Here is a 19,847-nt window from a genome sequence, read left to right on the forward strand (position 1 = left end):
AGCTAAATGGCTGCTGAGGTGCTATACAAGCAACTGTTTTTGTAGTGGAAACGTAAAGAAAACTATACAAAGAGGTGCTTTTCATAACGATTTGACCTTTTGAGTGACAAAGGTGTGTCAGATTATAATCGTCCACCTGATGTTATTTATGAATATCAAAAACAGTCTCACAGCAATGACTTTATTGGTGTGAACACAGGCTGACAGTCAAAAAGAAAAAACCCTCTGGTATAGAACTAAATCATGGAAATGTTATGTACAGTAACTTTTAAAAGCCAAAACAGTCTGCTGCGCAACATTCAAACATCCATTCAAATTCCAGAAATAAGATTATTTTAAAATAAAGGAAAAATATAGAGTCATCACTCTGTTTTCTGTTCATTTGTCTGCTCCGAGTCATGGAAGTAGCAGCACTCGTCTCCGTGGGTACATGTTCCCTGAAAGACAAAAATAAAGAAATACTCATGAAAGCTGTTGGATTCTGATGTAGTAACGTCTGAACAGCCAGCAGTATGTTTTGGCTGTGGCTGCCGAGGCAGCGCGCAGCTTCTCTGGCAGGAAACCAGCAGTGTGTGGCGACCTGCCAAAGCAACCTATGGAGAAGACTAATTCGTCAGCACGAGTCTGCCGTTTCATTTTCCGCCCAGGACATCGAGACTTTACGGGACTAATTAGTATTTAGGTAATTGCCTGCCTTTAATTCAGAGGGACTTGAGTGTGCCAACAGTATGATAAAGAACCCGACGTGCTGAAGCGATCCTCACCTGCAGCGACTCCGTCAGCTGCTGCAACAGTAACGATGCTTTCTGCTCTTCCTCTCATTTTACTGTGCTGTGCACAAACATAGTTCTAAATGTTAAACAGGCAGAAACCCTTTTCACGTACTCCTAGTTTGTGAGAAAACCCCTCTGAGCAGAACCATGCCTGGGGTGGGCAGCCTTTTGCACAGATGGCCTCTTAGCTTTAAATGCCCAGCAGCCACAAGAACAGCATCATTTTGGTCTCCACCAAGTCATTACCAAAATGTTATGCTATGTTCACCAGCTAGTCACCATTTTCACCTTCAGTTGAGTGGGATGCAGGTAAAAGCACTATTTAAGAGTTTTTAATGTAAAAAAAAAAAAAAAGTGTATTTAGGTTGTGTTTAGTAAATCTGACCTGTTTGAACTTCTTGCAGGGGAAGGTCTTGAGCTGAGAAGAGTCTGTGATCTGGTTCTTTCTCTTGTTCTGGAACTTTTTCCTCTTGTCTTGCAGGTCAGCAGAGATTCCACCACTGAAGGAGAGAACAAATGAGGAGAAAGATTAACAGGAAACCAGAGAAAAGAGAATAAAAAAAATAAATAAGTGGAGATGATAGAAGGAGCAACATGTGCAAGAAACAAAGAACACTGGAAGAACATGGACACAGCTTTTTTTTCTCTCCAAAGAAAAACTCAGGACTACTTTAAGTAACTAAACTAATTCAGGGTATTTAAGGTTTGGGGTTTTTTCCTACGAGGGCAATCTCAAAAGTAAGGTCACCTATCGTTTTAGAAATATTTACATCATTTTAAAGGTTGAAGAATTATTTATTTTTCTACATAATCACCATTTCACTCGCTGCATTTTTGCAGATGCTGTGGCAGTTTTACAATGCCCATGTCATACCCGCTTGCTGGCGCCACACAATCACCTTCTGGACAAATATTCTTTCAACTTTAGGAACAGGTGGGAGTCACTGGGTGCCTAGTCCGGATTGTAGGATGGGTGGGTGATGAAGTTCCAACCAAAGTTTTGCAGGAGAGTGACAATTTGACGAGCGATGTGCGGTCGCGCGTTGTCGTGGAGAATGCTTACGCCCTTGCTCAGCATTCCTCTTCTCTGGTTCTGAATTGCCCTTCTGAGTTTTTTTTCAGTGTTTCACAGTACCTGTCAGCATTTATTGTGGCAGAAAGTCAACCAACAATACCCCCTGCACGCACTTGGCGGTAGCGTTCAGCGAGAGCTCCATTTTCATAGGGCTGCCAAGCCAAGATGGAGCGTCCCAGCGAAGCTGCGCATGCTTGTTCGGGAGTGGAGGAAGCACCGATCACAACAGTGTGGCAAACAGCCGTATGAACGGTTTCTCTACGTCACCACTGCTTTGGAGACCTTAGTTCTGGGTTTGCCCTCGTATTTCTGTTGTGTTTTGTGCGTCTTTGCAGTTTTTTCTGAAGTTGCAGTGTGTTTGACCACTCAAGGCCACCGTACTTCTTGATTCAACTGACACACATTTTAGCTGCTTTGGAAACATCAGCATGTGACACTTGTGACCTCTGGACTATTAAAAAAAACGAACAAACTTGTTGTTATGGTTACCCAGCTTTGGCGCGAGCTTTGGGTCCCCAGAAGGCCTGAGGATTCTCCTGGAACCGGGTCAGGTGGCGCTTACGGGACTGAGGGTTGGCGTCCTCCCTTACAGTGAAACAGGCCTCAAAGCTACAAACACACAAACATTACAGATCTGCAGGTTAGGGCTGTGCATTTTTCAGAGACAGTGGAATCTTTTAAAGCGGTAAATGTGCTCCTGATGGCTCAAAGTGGCTCACCTGGGCTCAGTGGAGAGGATCTTGAATGCGGGGCTGGTCGGAGATAATTTCTCCCTCTTTACAGGGTTGATTTTCTCCTGCAGCAGATCATCAAACATGCATGTGTGACTTTAAATGTGTTACACGATTCTGAATAAGCATGTTCACTTTTTATTTAGTGTCGACATTTCCAGCAGGACATGGAAATGTTTAAGCAACAACAGCGTGTGGCTGTGTTCAGGATTACAAAAAATAGCTTTTCTTTTTCTCCTGTAAAGTTTACCCAGCATCGCATGATGTCCCAGATGGCTGCAGGAGGGGCGTCTGTTTTGATGGCGTTTTTACAGGCGTGAGAGAGGGAGACCCTGTGGCCAGCATGGAGGAGAGCAGACCTGAAAAGAGTGAGATAGAGGAAGGATGCTCTGATGATTCAGTTTGTGAGAAATGTGAGAGGAGGAAGGTTTTCCCTACAAACAGACAAACGGAAAGCCACGGGTAAGATATTTTTTTTCCTCCTGGAATCACTGAAAAAAACCAAATGTGGACATTCACACATGCACAGCAGGAGAATAACCTAAACAACAAGGTAGAAGATGCCACAGACTCCGTGTTAGATATAAATGGATGAGAGCTTTAAAGCGGGGGCAGCTATGCTCATTTCCAACTCCATATTTTTTATTTAAGGATTATACTGGAGCTTTGTATACTTGACAGTTTAAAATAATCAAAATATTCTTATTAATTTGATCCAGGGCTTTGGTGCAGCAGCCGAGTTCATCGTCTGTCTGAAAGAAGCCATTTCAGCTCCCTTGCCTTCCCCTCTCCCCTTTCAGGATTGTTTCTTCTGATTGGCTGACCCTTGCAAACAAAAGATTGCAACAACAGGTGGTATGCCTCAGTCAAAGCCGTGTGTCAGATTTCAATATCAAGGTTTGACATGTCGTGTGGAAAGAGATGCTCTTTCAAGTTACTGCTGACTTCCTTCTATCAGCAAAGTGTGTGTGTGTGTGTGTGTGTGTGTGTGTGTGTGTGTTACACAGTGCTTTGTAACCTTTCTGGGTGTGTGACACCTTTCTAAAGAATACATTTTGCTGTCACTGACAATTCTCTAATCAAATAAAAACTTTTTTTTAAAGACAGTAGTGTCTAACAGTGTCTGTGTGTAGTTACACAATTACACATTTGCAAAGAGTTCTTTCACAGTAAAGCTGTATCAACCAGCGAAGCGAAGTGGCAATCAGAGAGCGCGTGAACAACACTCCACGATCAAAAATGACTGCGGGTGAAATAACCGCTGCCAACTGCTTCAAAGTGACATGCATCGAGTGAATCACTTCCTGTGCGGTCGCAGCTTACGACCTACAACTAAATTTAAGAAAGCATGAGTTGTAAGTCTTTAAGAAATGCATACAGACCATCAGTTGATGCAAACTGTGTGTGTGTGTGTGTGTGTGTGTGTGTGTGTGTGTGTGTGTGTGTGTGTGTACCTAAACTGGAGCAGGGATGGAGTATTGCAGTGCATCGTGCTGCTCAGATTGTCCACGGTGTAATAAAGCGGCACATCCTCCAACTCCTGAAACACAGAGCACGTCACAGGCAATGAAGCTTCAGTCTGACAGGAAACTACGACTGAAACGTGATCACAGTCTATCTCACACAACAAAAAGCCGGCTAACGCCACCAACCACACCCACGGGACAATCCCATTAAATAGCACCTGTTCCAGCAGTGAGAGCATATATAAGAAAGGGAATGAGTACCTCAGTCACCATGCTCAGCACGCCCTCAATGCGTTTAGATGTCCCAAACCTGCAAGGGTTCCCCAACACGGCAGACAAAACCTTCTGGACGAACTCCAGGTCGTGGATGGACTCTGCCCAGATCGGACCGCCCAGCTGCAAAGAGGAGAGGTAGAGGCTTCAAATGGAGTTTTATGCATGCCCACACAGTAACAACCAGAAACAAGCAGGCCAGTTTATGGACATATAAACCATTTAAGTCAGTGATTCCCAAAGTATGTGCTGGGGACCCCTGGTGAGTTGCAAGGGTAATGCAGGCAGTCAGCTTGAACTTACATCTATGTACAGTAATACATTTATATAAATGTATTTATTTCAATAAAAAAGTGAATTAAAGCTGGTAATACCAGGTGGTTAGTTTGTGATATTACTCATTACTCCAACCTAAATTCACTGCTATTATATTGAAGTTGATGCCCTGTTTGGCAGGTGTGTTGCTTTAACACGGTGCATGTGACTGGGTAGCATTAGCAATTAATAGCCAACAGCCAGAGTCGTTTATGTTTCTTGAATGAAAATTTCAATGAATCCATCTTTCTCTCTTGTATTTTGATTAGAGTGAAAACTTTGGGAGGTCCCTGTGGGATTTTTCTGGTTTTAAGTGGGCCACTGCACCCTTGACTTTAAAGTCATTTTAAAAAAACTTTAATGGAGAAAAAAAAAGTCAGCTACCTTTATATTTGTTCCCAAATACAATAGAATCACATTTCAGTCAGAACCTCTACAGTCAGACTGTTTTGTTCCATCAGCAGTCATTTATGTGGCCACTTGGCGCTGCTCTGGGACCGGTCATATGGAAAGCCAGGTGAGAGAACAGAGCAGCCATACAGGGAGTAGAGAATTATTAGGCAAATGAGTATTTTGTCCACATCATCCTCTTCATGCATGTTGTCTTACTCCAAGCTGTATAGGCTCGAAAGCCTACTACCAATTAAGCATATTAGGTGATGTGCATCTCTGTAATGAGAAGGGGTGTGGTCTAATGACATCAACACCCTATATCAGGTGTGCATAATTATTAGGCAACGTCCTTTCCTTTGGCAAAATGGGTCAAAAGAAGGACTTGACAGGCTCAGAAAAGTCAAAAATAGTGAGATATCTTGCAGAGGGATGCAGCAGTCTGAAAATTGCAAAGCTTCTGAAGCGTGATCATCGAACAATCAAGCGTTTCATTCAAAATAGTCAACAGGGTCGCAAGAAGCGTGTGGAAAAACCAAGGCGCAAAATAACTGCCCATGAACTGAGAAAAGTCAAGCGTGCAGCTGCCAAGATGCCACTTGCCACCAGTTTGGCCATATTTCAGAGCTGCAACATCACTGGAGTGCCCAAAAGCACAAGGTGTGCAATACTCAGAGATATGGCCAAGGTAAGAAAGGCTGAAAGACGACCACCACTGAACAAGACACACAAGCTGAAACGTCAAGACTGGGCCAAGAAATATCTCAAGACTGGTTTTTCTAAGGTTTTATGGACTGATGAAATGAGAGTGAGTCTTGATGGGCCAGATGGATGGGCCCGTGGCTGGATTGGTAAAGGGCAGAGAGCTCCAGTCCGACTCAGATGCCAGCAAGGTGGAGGTGGAGTACTGGTTTGGGCTGGTATCATCAAAGATGAGCTTGTGGGGCCTTTTCGGGTTGAGGATGGAGTCAAGCTCAACTCCCAGTCCTACTGCCAGTTTCTGGAAGACACCTTCTTCAAGCAGTGGTACAGGAAGAAGTCTGCATCCTTCAAGAAAAACATGATTTTCATGCAGGACAATGCTCCATCACACGCGTCCAAGTACTCCACAGCGTGGCTGGCAAGAAAGGGTATAAAAGAAGTAAAACTAATGACATGGCCACCTTGTTTGCCTGATCTGAACCCCATTGAGAACCTGTGGTCCATCATCAAATGTGAGATTTACAAGGAGGGAAAACAGTGCACCTCTCTGAACAGTGTCTGGGAGGCTGTGGTTGCTGCTGCACGCAATGTTGATGGTGAACAGATCAAAACACTGACAGAATCCATGGATGGCAGGCTTTTGAGTGTCCTTGCAAAGAAAGGTGGCTATATTGGTCGCTGATTTGTTTTTGTTTTGTTTTTGAATGTCAGAAATGTATATTTGTGAATGTGGAGATGTTATATTCGTTTCACTGGTAAAAATAAATAATTGAAATGGGTATATATTTGTTTTTTGTTAAGTTGCCTAATTATTATGCACAGTAATAGTCACCTGCACACACAGATATCCCCCTAAAATAGCTAAAACTAAAAACTACTTCCAAAAACATTCAGCTTTGATATTAATGAGTTTTTTGGGTTCATTGAGAACATGGTTGTTGTTCAATAATAAAATTATTCCTCAAAAATACAACTTGCCTAATAATTCTGCACTCCCTGTAAATGACAACACAACCACACTGATTTGACTGGACACAGCACAACAGGTGGAGTTGGGTTGCTAGGCAACCTACAGATGCCCACAAACTCTAGGTAGGACAAAACAGCTTCAAAACTGTGCTCTGTATTACAAACATAAGATCAGCTGATGTGATTGGTGTTAGTCCTGCATGAACCAGCACTACACTCGACATTCTGATGTTTTTCAATTGAATCCACAGTTTCCACAGTCTGATAACTTGTGCTGCAAAGTCAATGAAGGCGATTTTAGAGTACTTCATTATTCCATCTGCTAAGACATTTTATAGAAATGCTAATTTCACTTCCCAGCAGCACTTAGCACCTCCCCACAGTGCCAAAACTAGTACCAAATGGTTTGCCAACCATGTTATTACTGTGCTCGATTAGCGTAAACCCCACACAGAATCTGTGAAGTATTTTCAAGAGGAAGATCCACCCGACAAGCTGAAGGCAGCTGTCAAAGCAACCTGGGCTTCAGTAACACCTCAGCAGGGCCAAAAGCTGATCGCCTCCATACAGTAATATGTGGTAAGGAGGAGGCCCAGCCAAGTACTGTGAATGTATCAGTGATCATATGCTTGAGAAGTGGGACATTTCTGCCATAACCACCAAAACAAAAACTGTAACCCAGAGCGAATGCTAGCACACTGACGTGACGTGTTTGTGCATCACCTGATGTCTCTGTCCGCAGTGCTCACATTCTGGTCCAACCGGTGGCCCGGTGGCAGCAGAATACTTCATGCTGAAATCAAACAGACATCGACTTTACCGCACGCAGTGATCATCAAGTAACACAGAGGGGTTCTCTGAACAGCAAACCTCACATTTAATAGTAAAGCATTTAGCCAAACGTATCCATCCATGGCTCCTTGAAGTCAACCTTTTGATTGAGTTCAACCTAAGATTTTTACATCCAAAAAGAAACAGAAACACCATAAACTGAGGACTTTATTTCAAGCCGCCAGTTCACTGATGAGCACACCTCGACTGAACCATCACACACAGAACCTCATTAGAAGCAGCAGCAGAGTGTTTAGTGTCTCACTGTTTTCCGTTGCTTGTTCTCCTGCCCATTCTCTGCAAGTGGAAAGCCCCGCAGCCGACACAGTTGTACACCAGCGCCTGCTTACTGCAACAAAGAGAGACGGGACGCAACTGCAGTGTCATTTTGTGTTTCAAATGCACATCAGTCATAATATCATCTTTTAGTGTCACGTACCCAGATTTCTATTATTCTATTAGCACTTTACTTTTACCCTCACAAATCCCCCTGCTGCTGTTACTTTGTGCATTTGTTCCTGCAGTGACCCAGTTTCAGGATCATTCATCTTTCATCACACAGGATAGATCAGCCTTTGTTAGCAGACAGTGTATGCGTGTGTGTGAGCGAGCACCTGGCTGAGTTTTTGACTGTAGCCTGTCCTGTGAAGACGCGGACGAAGACTCGAATGTAAAAGTCGACGCTGACGGACAGCAGGGGCTGGATGTATCGCTGGTACACTCCTGCCCTCTGGTCCAAACTGTGCAGGATGATACGCAGAGCCTGGAGTTCAAAGATGGAGAGAGGCACGTATTCAGCACTTTTTTTTTCTCTTGCTGTGAAAATCTGGAAAACATCTCGGATCTGTTTACAGGGATGTGAGGAAATTATGTTGGATAAGAAGTTTTATTCAGCTGCAGAGGGGTTTCTTTTTCATCAAATCAAATAGAATTTATGAGTTTTTTTTAATGATCCTTGCATTTATGTTCCATTACTGCCACTCACAGCTAGAGATTGTGTGAATTCCACTACTGTGTGGAAAACTACTTGTGCTATATGCAGCATGAAATCAGATCATGATAGCACATGAGAAGGTGGGAAAAAGAAGAAAAGACCTTTATGAGAACACCACACATGTTCTGGCTGTGGTGCAAACACATTCACCAGTTGCTCTTTTCTTGTATTTCTGCCAAAGAAAATATTCAACGAGAACGGCGTTGTCTACACGATGACTCTTTGGATGGTTGCCCAAGCATACTGTGTAATTTATTGTTATCCATCTGGATCCCACTGAGACAGCTGCATGTTTGACTTAGATGACTCGATAAGCCCTTCACCCTTATTTTAAAAAGCCACCTACAGTCTTCCTGTCTCATGTTTCCCTACAGGCAGGTAACAGTCGTGACTTTCACTCATCAAATAAGTGTAAAATTTATCCTTCTGCTTTTCAAACATGTAGAATTGTGTGGTATATATTTTATGTCTTTTACTTTTTTCTGTATTTTTTGCATATATTTTGTTATTTTACTAATATTTCATTTCAATCCAATTCATTTTTATTTATATAGTGCCAAATCACAACAACAGTCTCCTTATATTATAAAGGTAAAGACCCTGCAATAATACAGAGAAAACTCACAAATCTGACAAAACATGAGAAAGCACTTAGTGATGGTGGGAAAGAAAAACTCCCTTTTAACAGGAAGAAACCTCCAGCAGAACCAGGCTCAGGGAGGGGCGGGGCCATCTGCTGTGACCCGTTGGGATGAGGGGAGGGAGACGAGACAAAGGCATACTGTGAACGTGATCCAAAGATTAATCAATTACTAATAATTAAACACATAATGAGTTTAGAAGAAACACCCAGTGGATCAGGGGAAGCACCGAGCAGCCAAGGCCTATTGCTGCATATATAAGGGAGGATTCGGGGTCACCTGATCCAACCCTAACTTTATCCCTTATCAAAAAGGAAAGTTTTAAGCCTAATCTTAAAGGTAGAGAGTGTTTGTCTCCCAAATCTCAACAGGAAAGGGAGCCACAAGTAAGCCTGCAGTCTGAGAGTGAAGTTATCTACTGGGGTGATACAGTACTCTGAGGTTTTTAAGATAAGATGGGGGATGATTATTAAAGATCTTTTATGTCCTGGATTTAACAGGGAGCCAGTGAAGAGAAGCCAAAACAGGAGAAATATGTTCTTCCTTTCTAGTCCCTGTCAGTACTCTCGCTGCATCATTTTGGATCAACTGAAGGCTTTTCAGGGAGTTTTCTAATTACATGTAATAAAACAGTCAATTCTGAGTCTCTCATCCCGAAACTGACTCCAACATCTTGGACTGCAGCTGGTGATGGCTGTCCCGGTGATCCGTTACTAGCCGGAGGTCCAACTTACACTGTACCTGAAGCAAGTGCAGGCTTGATGCCTTCAGGTTGAACAGAAAGTAGAGTCACCATCTGCGGTCCAAAATGGAGGAGCTGGAGATGATCCACAAGAAGAGGAACTTCTGGAGAGGTAGCCAATCATTGCTCTGCTATTTCTTTTCCCAAAGTGTGCACACTGAAGGATTATAACCTCAGACAATCGCAACAAGAATAAAATATCATTTGTTTTTGACGTCACGAAAACTCACTTGGCTAAATTGAACGTACGATTACTTACAGCGTCACCGTCTCACTCAGATACATTCTGCATGCTTACACACTAATGCAAACATGACTGTGCATGTACTGCAATGTGTCATTTTCACATTTCTGAGAGTGAGCCAGAGTGTGGAGAGTGTTTGTTTGTGTGTATACTCTGTGCCCTCACCATTTCATGACAATATTTGGCTTTGATGGAGACTGAACCGTATTTGCTGTAGCAAGTCTCTCCACTGTTTCCTGCCATCACCGCCATGTCTGTACAGGTTATACATAAAAGACCTGAGGGGGGGGGGGGGGGGGGGGAGAGAGAGAGAAGACGAGAAATCTAAAAGACTGAAATTTATAAACCTGCAGTGGCAGCTTAACCGTGTAGATTAGGCATCATACATATACACAAAAAGACACACACACACACACACACACACACACACACACACACACACACACACACACACACTATTCTCTGCTTTGTGACAAACAAAGTGATTTTGACACTTAAAGTGGATCAAACCAAACAAGAATTATTTCACTAACAATCTCTCGCCCACTTCTGAGCAGCTGCCAAACTGATTTTATGGTGAATTTTGAAAAGTAATCTGAATTCACTTCAGATGCAACGCAGTGTTGAAAACAGCTCCGTGTGGTGTCAGCTTCTACCTCCATTATTGGGCTACATACAACAGGCCATTAAGCTGGCAAGGAGCACTTTACCGAGCTCCTTAGTGTACGATCTTTACTTTAGAATATGAAGCACCTAGAGGTGGCTGTTGTTGTGATTTGTTGCTATAAAAATCACATTTAATTGAAACTTTCAGCCAGTTAACATTTAGTCTATCACACACATGCACCATGCTGTTGGCTTTTTAAAAGACTGCATACATGCATGTGTCAGCAGCCTCTGCACTAGTTGAATATTTGCAGTTACAACAGTGATCTGAAACTTTCCACATCCCTGAAAGTGATGAAACCTAGAGGAGCTGCTACGGTGAACTACCCACCTCCTTCACTGACAGACTGAACGGCAGCATCCAGGAAAGAGGCCGGGCTACCGTAGGGATCCAGATCAATGACGTCATAGCGATCCTTCTTCGCTCGCATGTCATACATCAGCATGCTGTGTTTAAAACCCGAGAGAGAAATTTTTATTTATTTATCTTAAATGGTAAATTTGGATAAAAGCAACAAAAAAAGATGCTCATGAGAAATGTGAACAGGAGGTCAAAGGTCAAAAGTGAAGAACAATGAAACAAGAAGTAATGGGGGGGAAAGAAGATGGTACTGAACAGTGGAGCTGATAAAAGTGGGAAGTAAAGCAGCAGAACATGCTGACTAGTCATACCTGGCATCTCTGCAGCTGGCCTGGAGCAGGTGGCTCACTCCGTTGTACTGGGCATTCCTGGCGATCAGAGCCGCCGCCTTAGCAGAGAAGTCGTTGGCAGTGACGCTCTGCAGGCCTGGGACCTCCAGAGCAAAACGCACCGAGCGCAAACCAGATGCTGCTAGGCCCTCCAGGACACGCAGACCACGCTGACACAAAAGGTTTGGGGAAACACACTTAACGTTCCACAAAGACACACACACGCACTCTTTGGCCTCTTGGCAGCAACAGAAACAAGTCCTGAAAACGAAAATTACACATTGCCGGCCAAAAATTACGAGCTCTTTAATCAAAGAGTTGCTTTACGTTTTTGAATATACACCACATCTTCCAAATATATGGTGTAGTAGTCTCTGATATAATTCAGGTGTTCCTATCACTTCCAAGGCCACAGGTGTATAAAAACAAGCAAATTTGTGGGAACAGTTTGGGGATGGCCCCTTCCTGTTCCAGCATGACTGCACATCAGTGCACAAAGCAAAGTCCATAAAGACACGGATGAGCGAGTTTGGTTTGGAACAACTTGACTGGCTTTCACAGAATCCTGACCTCAACTCGACAGAACACCTTCGGGATGAATTAGAGTGGAGACTGTTAGCCAGGGCTTCTCATCCAATATCTGTGTCTCACCTCACAATACACTTCTACAAGAATGCTCAAAAATTCCCATAAGCACTCCTAAACCTTGAGTAAGATTTTCCCACAAGAGAGCAAGTTTACAGTTACAACTAGATTTACTCTCATTTCGCTTCATTTTGGTCTCCAATAACTCGATAATAACAATAAAAAAAGAATCCAACTCTTTAACAACAACATTCTTCACTGAGCTCATGATTGATCATCGACTCTGCAAAAGAATGCAAAGACTGACTGGAAGACACAGAAACAGTGCTGAGGAGGATTTTATGTTTACTTATATGGAACAACTCTTTATTTTTCTCAGGTCAATTCACAACTGCTGGAACAGAAAATGTGAAAACGTTGCTCCCTCTGTGTACATATTCCCTCAAAGGCTACGTTCACACTGCAGGTCTTAATGCTCAATTCCGATTTTTTGATCAAATCCGATTTTTTTGTCTGCGTGTTCACACTACAAATAAAATGCGACAGCAAACGCGCTCTAGTGTGAACGCTCAAAGCGGCCCGCATGCGCAAAAGAAGACTTCACACACAACGCGCTCTGTTTAGACCCAGAGCAAACAGTATTGTTTGACTGATGGCCCTTAATATAAAGAGTTCGGACTTTACATTTCCCAATTTTTGCTTTAAGTTATTTTGTTATTTACATAATAATGTAAATAACCTAATAATGATCCTTATTGCTGTTTTAGAGAGGAGCGGTGCTTCAAAGGATAGTTGCAGATTTCTGTCAGAATCTGCAGATTATACAGTACAAATAAAATGTTCACGTTTCTCCAACATCGTCTTCCCAACAGTTTCACTGACATCTACACGCGATGTCTTCTCTGGCGCTTCTCTGGCGCTTCTCTGGCGCTGATAATTGGCGTCTGTCTTGTGTCAGTGACGTAAAAGACGGATTTAATGCGACCTGACCGTTCAAACAGCAGTCGCTTTCTAAAACATCGGATATGTATCGGATTCAGTACCACATACGAAAGTGACCCAGATCGGATTTGAAAAAATCGGATTTGTGCCGTTCACACTGTCATACCATGATCGGATATGGGTCGCATAGGGTCAAAAAAAAAATCGGATTTGATGTGCTTTCGCCTGCAGTGTGAACGTAGCCAAAAAAACATTTTCATTTTGAAGCTGGTCGCTGCTCTCATGTTTTTCCTTCCTTATTGAGAATTAATCAACTCAAAGTGAAACTGAAACTAATTAAAAAAATGTGAGAGCTGTATTCAGGGAAAGCTGGGATCACCAGCAACTGTTCTAATTAACAAAACAAAGACAAAAACCTTCAGTCTAATGACACTAATGAGATTATATCAACTTCATAACATGTTTTGAAGTTTCTTGAAAATGATCCAATTGCCTCTCGACCACTTGTGGCCCCCAAAGTGTGAAATTGGCCTCTATCGAAGGATTTTCCACTGGAACCAGTGCATATGATTTTAGCATGGGAGGTCCCTCTGGGCAGTAATAATACCTGGCTTTTAGATACAGAACCATTCACATAGAAATACAAGTACACCACTTGTTCTGCCTTGTTCATGTTCATTATCATCCTAAAGTCTTCAGATGGTATTTAATTTAACTTCCACACGTGAATAAATCAGGTTCTGGATCGTACGCATGAACAAAACCTTCTAAACTAGAAGCTGGATACATGTACCATTAAAATCCTGCATTTGTATTCATACATAGCAATAAAAGCCTGTTGGTGTGCCACTGCACTAAAAAATACATAAATAAATCACTCTTACATACCTCACATCTCTCCCCCGCAGCTGCCGTTACAGCTGGCTCCTCTGATCCGTTTTTCTCCTCCGTCTGTGCCTCGGCCTCGTTTGTCTCCTCTGACAGAGAGACCACCACCCTCTCCTGTTCGCCTGGCACCACCACCTTCACCCCTCGCTGAGCCAGCAGCTCTCTCGCAAACTCTGTGATCACAGCACATCTGGAAAGAAGAAAGGGAATGTTTACTTATAAACACACACGTGAGAGAAAAATGAGAACGGGGTCCAGGCAGAGCAGTAACTCTCAGGACTTTCTCTCTCCTTCAGACACATCTCCTGTGACACGGGAGATGTGTCCACACAGATGAAAGACCAATAAGAAAATTAGAGAGAGAAAAAAAAAAAAATCACAAATCCTGCTCTGTAGTTTCTTGTAGTTGTGGCTCGATCTTTCCAAAGATGCTCAAACAAGGTTGTCAAACAGCAACTGAGTGATGAGTTTTCTTTGTAAAGAGAGCAGCCGTGTCCTGCTGAAGGTTTTAGGTTTTCAGTCTTGAGTGTTGCTCTGAAGTGTTCGTCTCTCAAAACTACCTTGCAAAAAGACACATTTAATGAATCTAGATGGTTTCTTGAGAACAAAGAGCAGGTCTCGATTGTGCCACTATGTGGCCAGTAGTAAAAAATATATGTTATGGTTCGTTTTTTGTTTGTTTTTTGTTTTAATGGCAAGTTCTTAAAAATTCATCCTGTAAAAAAGAAAGGTCAACAAAGCTCAGGAAGTTTGTTGATTGTTTAACAATGCAAATACTTTTGAGGCCACTGTAGAAGCGATTTCTAACAATCTTCTCCCTGACCAGGTAAAGTCACCAGCATTTCAGGGGTTTTTGTGACTTTTTTTCTATTAATTAACACACTTTTGTTAATGAAATGACAGGAAAAGCAGATTATTACTGTACATAAAGGATGGATGAAGCCACAGGGACGTCACCGTCTGATGAAAGTGAAATCCTGCCCCGAGGCAGGCCACTTCACCACCGGGACTCTTCTACTACCATGTTAAATGATGCAGTGTTCACGTTTTCCCAAACAGAATTGCACATTATGAACAGTTTTCCACTTTGGCTCAGTCCATTTTAAATGGGCTTTGGCCCCTAAAACAAAACATGCCTGTTTCTAATGCAGTGCTGCCTGAGGGCATCCAGTAATGATTTATGGCCTTGTCCAGTCCGCACAGAGATTTCTGTAATTTTACAGAATTTTTGGATTTTGATTTTTCTCAGATTGGTGAACCTGTGGCCAACTTTATTTCTGACAAACTGTCTCTCTAAGATGCTTTTTTGATTCTCCTTCATGTTACTGACCTGTTGCCAAATAACCTAATTAGTTGAAAAATGTTTGTCCGAGTGATCCTTTATAGTATCACTTACTTTTCCAGCCTTTATTCCCCACAGCCCAACGTTTAAGACGTGCAATTGCCATAAAATTCAAAATGAGCAAATAATTTAATAAAATGTCTCAGTTTATGCACTGCAATGTGTTTTTATTTACATTTTACACAGGGTCCCAACTTTTTGCACTTGGGATTATATACTGGTTTGTGTCTGTGTTGCTCTGGATAATTAATTAAACACGAGTTACTATAACAGAAACACAGGAAGAAGTGAGACTTCAGGACAGAGTCAATGCATGGATCATCTGAGCCATGAAAATAAAGAAACTGCATATGTTCACAGTGCATATGTTTGGGGAATACGTACTATTTTATTAGTATAATGGGCATGCTAGACACAATTACCACCTGCTGTAATTTGTTTTACAGAAGTAATATCCTTGTGCTAAACAAAACGCTCTATTTACACCACATATTCCTACTAAACGCACATGTCACAGTTCACTGAGTCACTTTAGTGTTAATGTTAGGAGGTAGGGCTGGGCGATATGACCCAAAATTCATATCTCGATATTTTTTAGCTGGATGGCGATATAAGATATATCTCGATATATTTTTTTAAAGCCATAAAGTAAGAACAAGAAGAGAGTTCTTAGTCAAAGCTGTGTCCCAGATGTCACACAGGCACTTTTATTAACATAGAGCAGATGTACATAAAATTTACTCAAAAATAAATTATGAGCATTTATTAAATAATAATGCTCCATAAATAAAAGAAAACAATGTTGTTTTTGTGCATAACAAAAAGCTCACAATTGTGCAGTCAAAATGTAAACTAAAAGACGCTGAGCACAATAACAAAGACAGATTTCACAGCTGCTCTGTTCCCAACTTGTACTGCGTGACTGACAGCCTGGAGTTTGAAATCCGCTTCGCAACCACGTCTCTTAACAGGTGCCATTTATGGTCCTTATACACAGTAGGGTAATATTACGTTGAAGCACAGTACGTATCACTCCGCGAGGCTCAGCCGTAATGCTCCGACAATCCATCAAGCGGTGCAGCTCCGTAGCTTACCAAAGTCGTACTAAAACATTTTTTGACAGATTGCTGAGCGCCGTGTTCCACATAAAATCGGTTCGCGGCCATCAAGCACAACCAGAATTCATACATAAGGCGCGCTGTCAACTTTTGAGAAAATGAAAGGATTTTAGTCCGTGCAGCACCTCTGGGCTGCATGGCGTTAGCGTGGTTAGCTCGTTAGCGTGGTTAGCTAGCTAACACATTGACGCCGTCCAGCCCCACGCACGGGGCGATGCGCAGTAACTCGTTAACGGAGATTTGCCGTGTCCATCTTGTCGCTTCCTGCAGGTGAAGCGATGGGGGAGGAGGGGGAGTTGTGTTCAGTGAAAGAGAGGCGAGGCCGAGTAACGTTGCGTAGAGACGGAAGTGGACGAAAGAGAGGCAAACTTGCGGCTCCACAAGTATAATTATAACGTAACATAGACTATATCGATATAAAGGATATTGTCAGATCTTATATCTCGTATAAAAATATATCGATATTTTTTAAAAACTCGATATATCGCCCAGCTCTATTAGGAGGGTATACTTAAGGCTACCGCACAGGTTACAGGAGTGGGTACAGAGCTGCATTCTAGGGGCGACCGCAGCTCAGGGGGTTGGGAAGCGCATCTGTAACCAGAAGGTTGCCGGTTTGATCCCCGGGCTCTGTGTCCTGGTCGTTGTGTCAAGACACTTTACCCTACCGCCTACTGGTGTTGGTGAGAGGGGCCGATGGCGCGATATGGCAGGCTCCCTTCTGTCAGGCTGCCCCAGGGCAGCTGTGACTACAACTGTAGCTTGCTTCCACCAGTGTGTGAATGCGAGAGTGAATGAATAGTGGCATTGTAAAGCGCTTTGGGTGCCTTGAAAAGCTCTATATAAATCCAATCAATTATTATTATTATTATTAGATTTAATCAGAGCTACAAAAATCAGTCTTAATTACATACCTACAGAGTTTAGCTTGTCCAACTCTCTGACATATAGACCCAACAAGTAGGGCCTTGTCTCTCTTTAATATGTTTCATAAAGTGTCAATGACATAGTCAAAACATGCTTATATCACATCTCAATGAGCCTGGAAAAACCTGGATTTAGACACCTTATTTTATCTAAATCACACTTTGACTGTTACTGTTCCATCAGTTTTTCTTTTAACATGGAGACAGTTGTGGATACTTTGCAAGTGGCAATAAAGGCGAAGTTCATACTCACGTTAAATCTCTGTTGAACTCCTGCACTGGGTTATAAAACACCTCATTGGCATTGGGGAACAAGATGGCTGCCTTTCCCTCTTTAACCACTGTCTCTCCTGGTAACAGTCCCACAGAAGGCATCTTCTCCTGGTCACCTGTAGAGATAGTGGCGGACTGGCCCGTGCCATCTGCTGAAGATTCAGCAGATGCAGCTGGAGGGTTAGAGGCAGGAACTTCAGTTTCCATGAATCTCACTCCCCTGCTAGCAGCAGCTGCACTCCACCGAAATCCGTGTCCGGCTGAATGCGTGCGAGAGGGATGCAGGTGATGGGAGATGATGAAGGGGAACAGCCGGGCTGTCCGCACCAGCATAAAGCCACAATGGCTGCAAGGAAACACACATTTAAAATGTCTTAAGTAATATGTTGGCTTAAAAAAAGAACAACCTCACAGTTTCCTCAACACAGACTTGAATCACGCACACCTTCAATAAAGAGCCGTTACATGCAATTCTTAATGGTACACTACAGCCTTGGCAGTCATCAGATCTCAAAAAATATGGGTTATTTTGTGTGAGACAGCACACACTACAACCATGACAATACCACATCAGTAGAGCTTGACTCGTCTGGAGTTCATGCTTTTGAAGAATCAATGGGTGTTCTGCCATTAACCATTAACCAGATGATCTCTAGCTGATTTCTTTGAATGAGCAGCTAAGCAGCTGTTAATCACTTTTTTGATTAATAAAAATAAATGAAAGTGAGAGGTGCAATTTTCTTAGTGTTCTTAGAAAAGCTTTAAACGGTAAATAGGTTTTCTGACCGAACTTGGAAACTCATATTTCATTTGTGATGTGACAAAAAGCCACATACCCGAGCCTTTCCTTTCACTGGAGTGTGAATGAACACATTCATATGCATTTTAGCACACTAGTTTATCGTGCTCATCAAAACGTTAATGGTATCCTTTGAGTCCCCAAAGAAGTTTTAACTTTTTAAATGGCTTACACAGCTGCTGCAGAGTACAGGTTCGCCCAGTCACTGATGGATTAAGACTCCTTCAGCACTTGAATATGAAATATCCTCTAAAATGTACTTTTAACTCACCTTTGTAGCTTCTACAGTTCAGTCGTTCAATAAAATAACAGTGAGTAAATCTCTGCTCTGTTGAAACGGAGCAGAAACGGATGTTACTACGGTAACGTTTCTGCATACAACATACATTATCGCCGCAAACTAATTAGCATGTTGACTAGCTAGGCTAAATAAGCAAAGGTTAAGTGCTTTTACCCGTGTCACCTCCTCTGCGTGGACACTGGCTCTCCTGTTTTCTCAGAAGTTTTATTATTTTGTTTCCAAAGCAACGGGCACCCCTGTGCTAGCTGTTTACTCTCTGTTACACACCGCTTGCGGTTCGCTCTCACATTAACACATGGAAGCTGCCATGTTTGAAGCGAGCGACTCTACGGAGGCCCGCGCGGGCAGAAAATAGAGCGCTAAAAAGGCTTGCTCCCCGCCCCCTCCCCTAACCTCCGCCTACAGCCATGTAATGTAAGGGAAACTGTGTAACGTGAGGACACATGAGAGAGAGGGTCTATCGCTCTGCCGCTGCGCAAACTGGCCTACTTTCCCCCGCAGTGAACATGCGAGGAAACTGGAAAACACATCATGAATAATCTAATTTAATCTCACCGTGCCCGAAGTTAGTGATGCATTCTGATGAAAAGGCTAAACATAGCCTATGGATTAACTCAGACCTATGATGTGAGGAGATAAAAACTGCCTTAGAGAGAATAAGGTCAGCTCGGGTCAGTGCCGTGCGGCTGTACGCGTTGTACAGGAGCGGTTAATGAAATGTAGGTCGTTATTGCGTGACAATGATGAGACAATTAAAAGCTTGCATTTGTGCTGCTCTTGCCATTTTCTTGCAGATGACAATGCTGTCACACCCAGGGTACTGTGAGTATGTATTTCCTGTCTTATTTTTATTATAGAGAACAATGCTGGAAAGCTGTAGCCGCACCAACTACAAGGGCTTTTTGCACAATATCAGCAGTGCAGTCCAGAAGAGGGTCACTGTGTCACTGTCTCTGTTTTGTCCTTCTGTGGCAATCTAATTACCACACAGCAAACGCGGGTCTGTTAATATCCCAGTAGATAAAAACGACATTTGTATTCAGATAATGTGGCGAACATTAGAACCCAGCAGTTCCTAGCAAGCATGATCTCCCCTACAATAAGCCCGACTTCCTAGACAGTTATGTCCTATTTCAGATGCTTGTCCTTTATTCGATTATCTTTTATTGCC

At 42.7% G+C, this 19,847-nt stretch overlaps 1 protein-coding gene across 2 annotated transcripts; it reads right to left on the bottom strand.

The window, feature by feature from the left end:
- Nucleotides 1-161: 161 nt before the first annotated feature.
- On the bottom strand, nt 162-19,035 carry trmt1 (tRNA methyltransferase 1). Of its 2 annotated transcripts, XM_082537696.1 has the most exons (17): nt 18,830-19,035; nt 18,647-18,703; nt 17,557-17,922; nt 13,918-14,107; nt 11,485-11,672; nt 11,144-11,259; nt 10,312-10,424; nt 8,140-8,288; nt 7,791-7,874; nt 7,418-7,487; nt 4,307-4,441; nt 4,034-4,119; nt 2,830-2,938; nt 2,568-2,644; nt 2,338-2,457; nt 1,159-1,273; nt 162-437 (listed from the first exon to the last, which is right to left on the bottom strand). In XM_082537696.1, exons 3-17 carry the CDS (start codon nt 17,907-17,909, stop codon nt 363-365), a joined length of 1,980 nt encoding a protein of 659 aa, XP_082393822.1. In that variant the 5' UTR covers nt 17,910-17,922; nt 18,647-18,703; nt 18,830-19,035; the 3' UTR covers nt 162-362. The 2 variants fall into 2 exon arrangements, with proteins under 2 accessions (XP_082393822.1, XP_082393821.1); XM_082537695.1 differs by lacking the exon at nt 18,647-18,703.
- Nucleotides 19,036-19,847: the final 812 nt, after the last annotated feature.

The sequence above is a fragment of the Aulonocara stuartgranti genome (genome assembly GCF_965226115.1).
Source record: "Aulonocara stuartgranti genome assembly, chromosome: 6".
NCBI lineage: Eukaryota > Metazoa > Chordata > Actinopteri > Cichliformes > Cichlidae > Aulonocara > Aulonocara stuartgranti.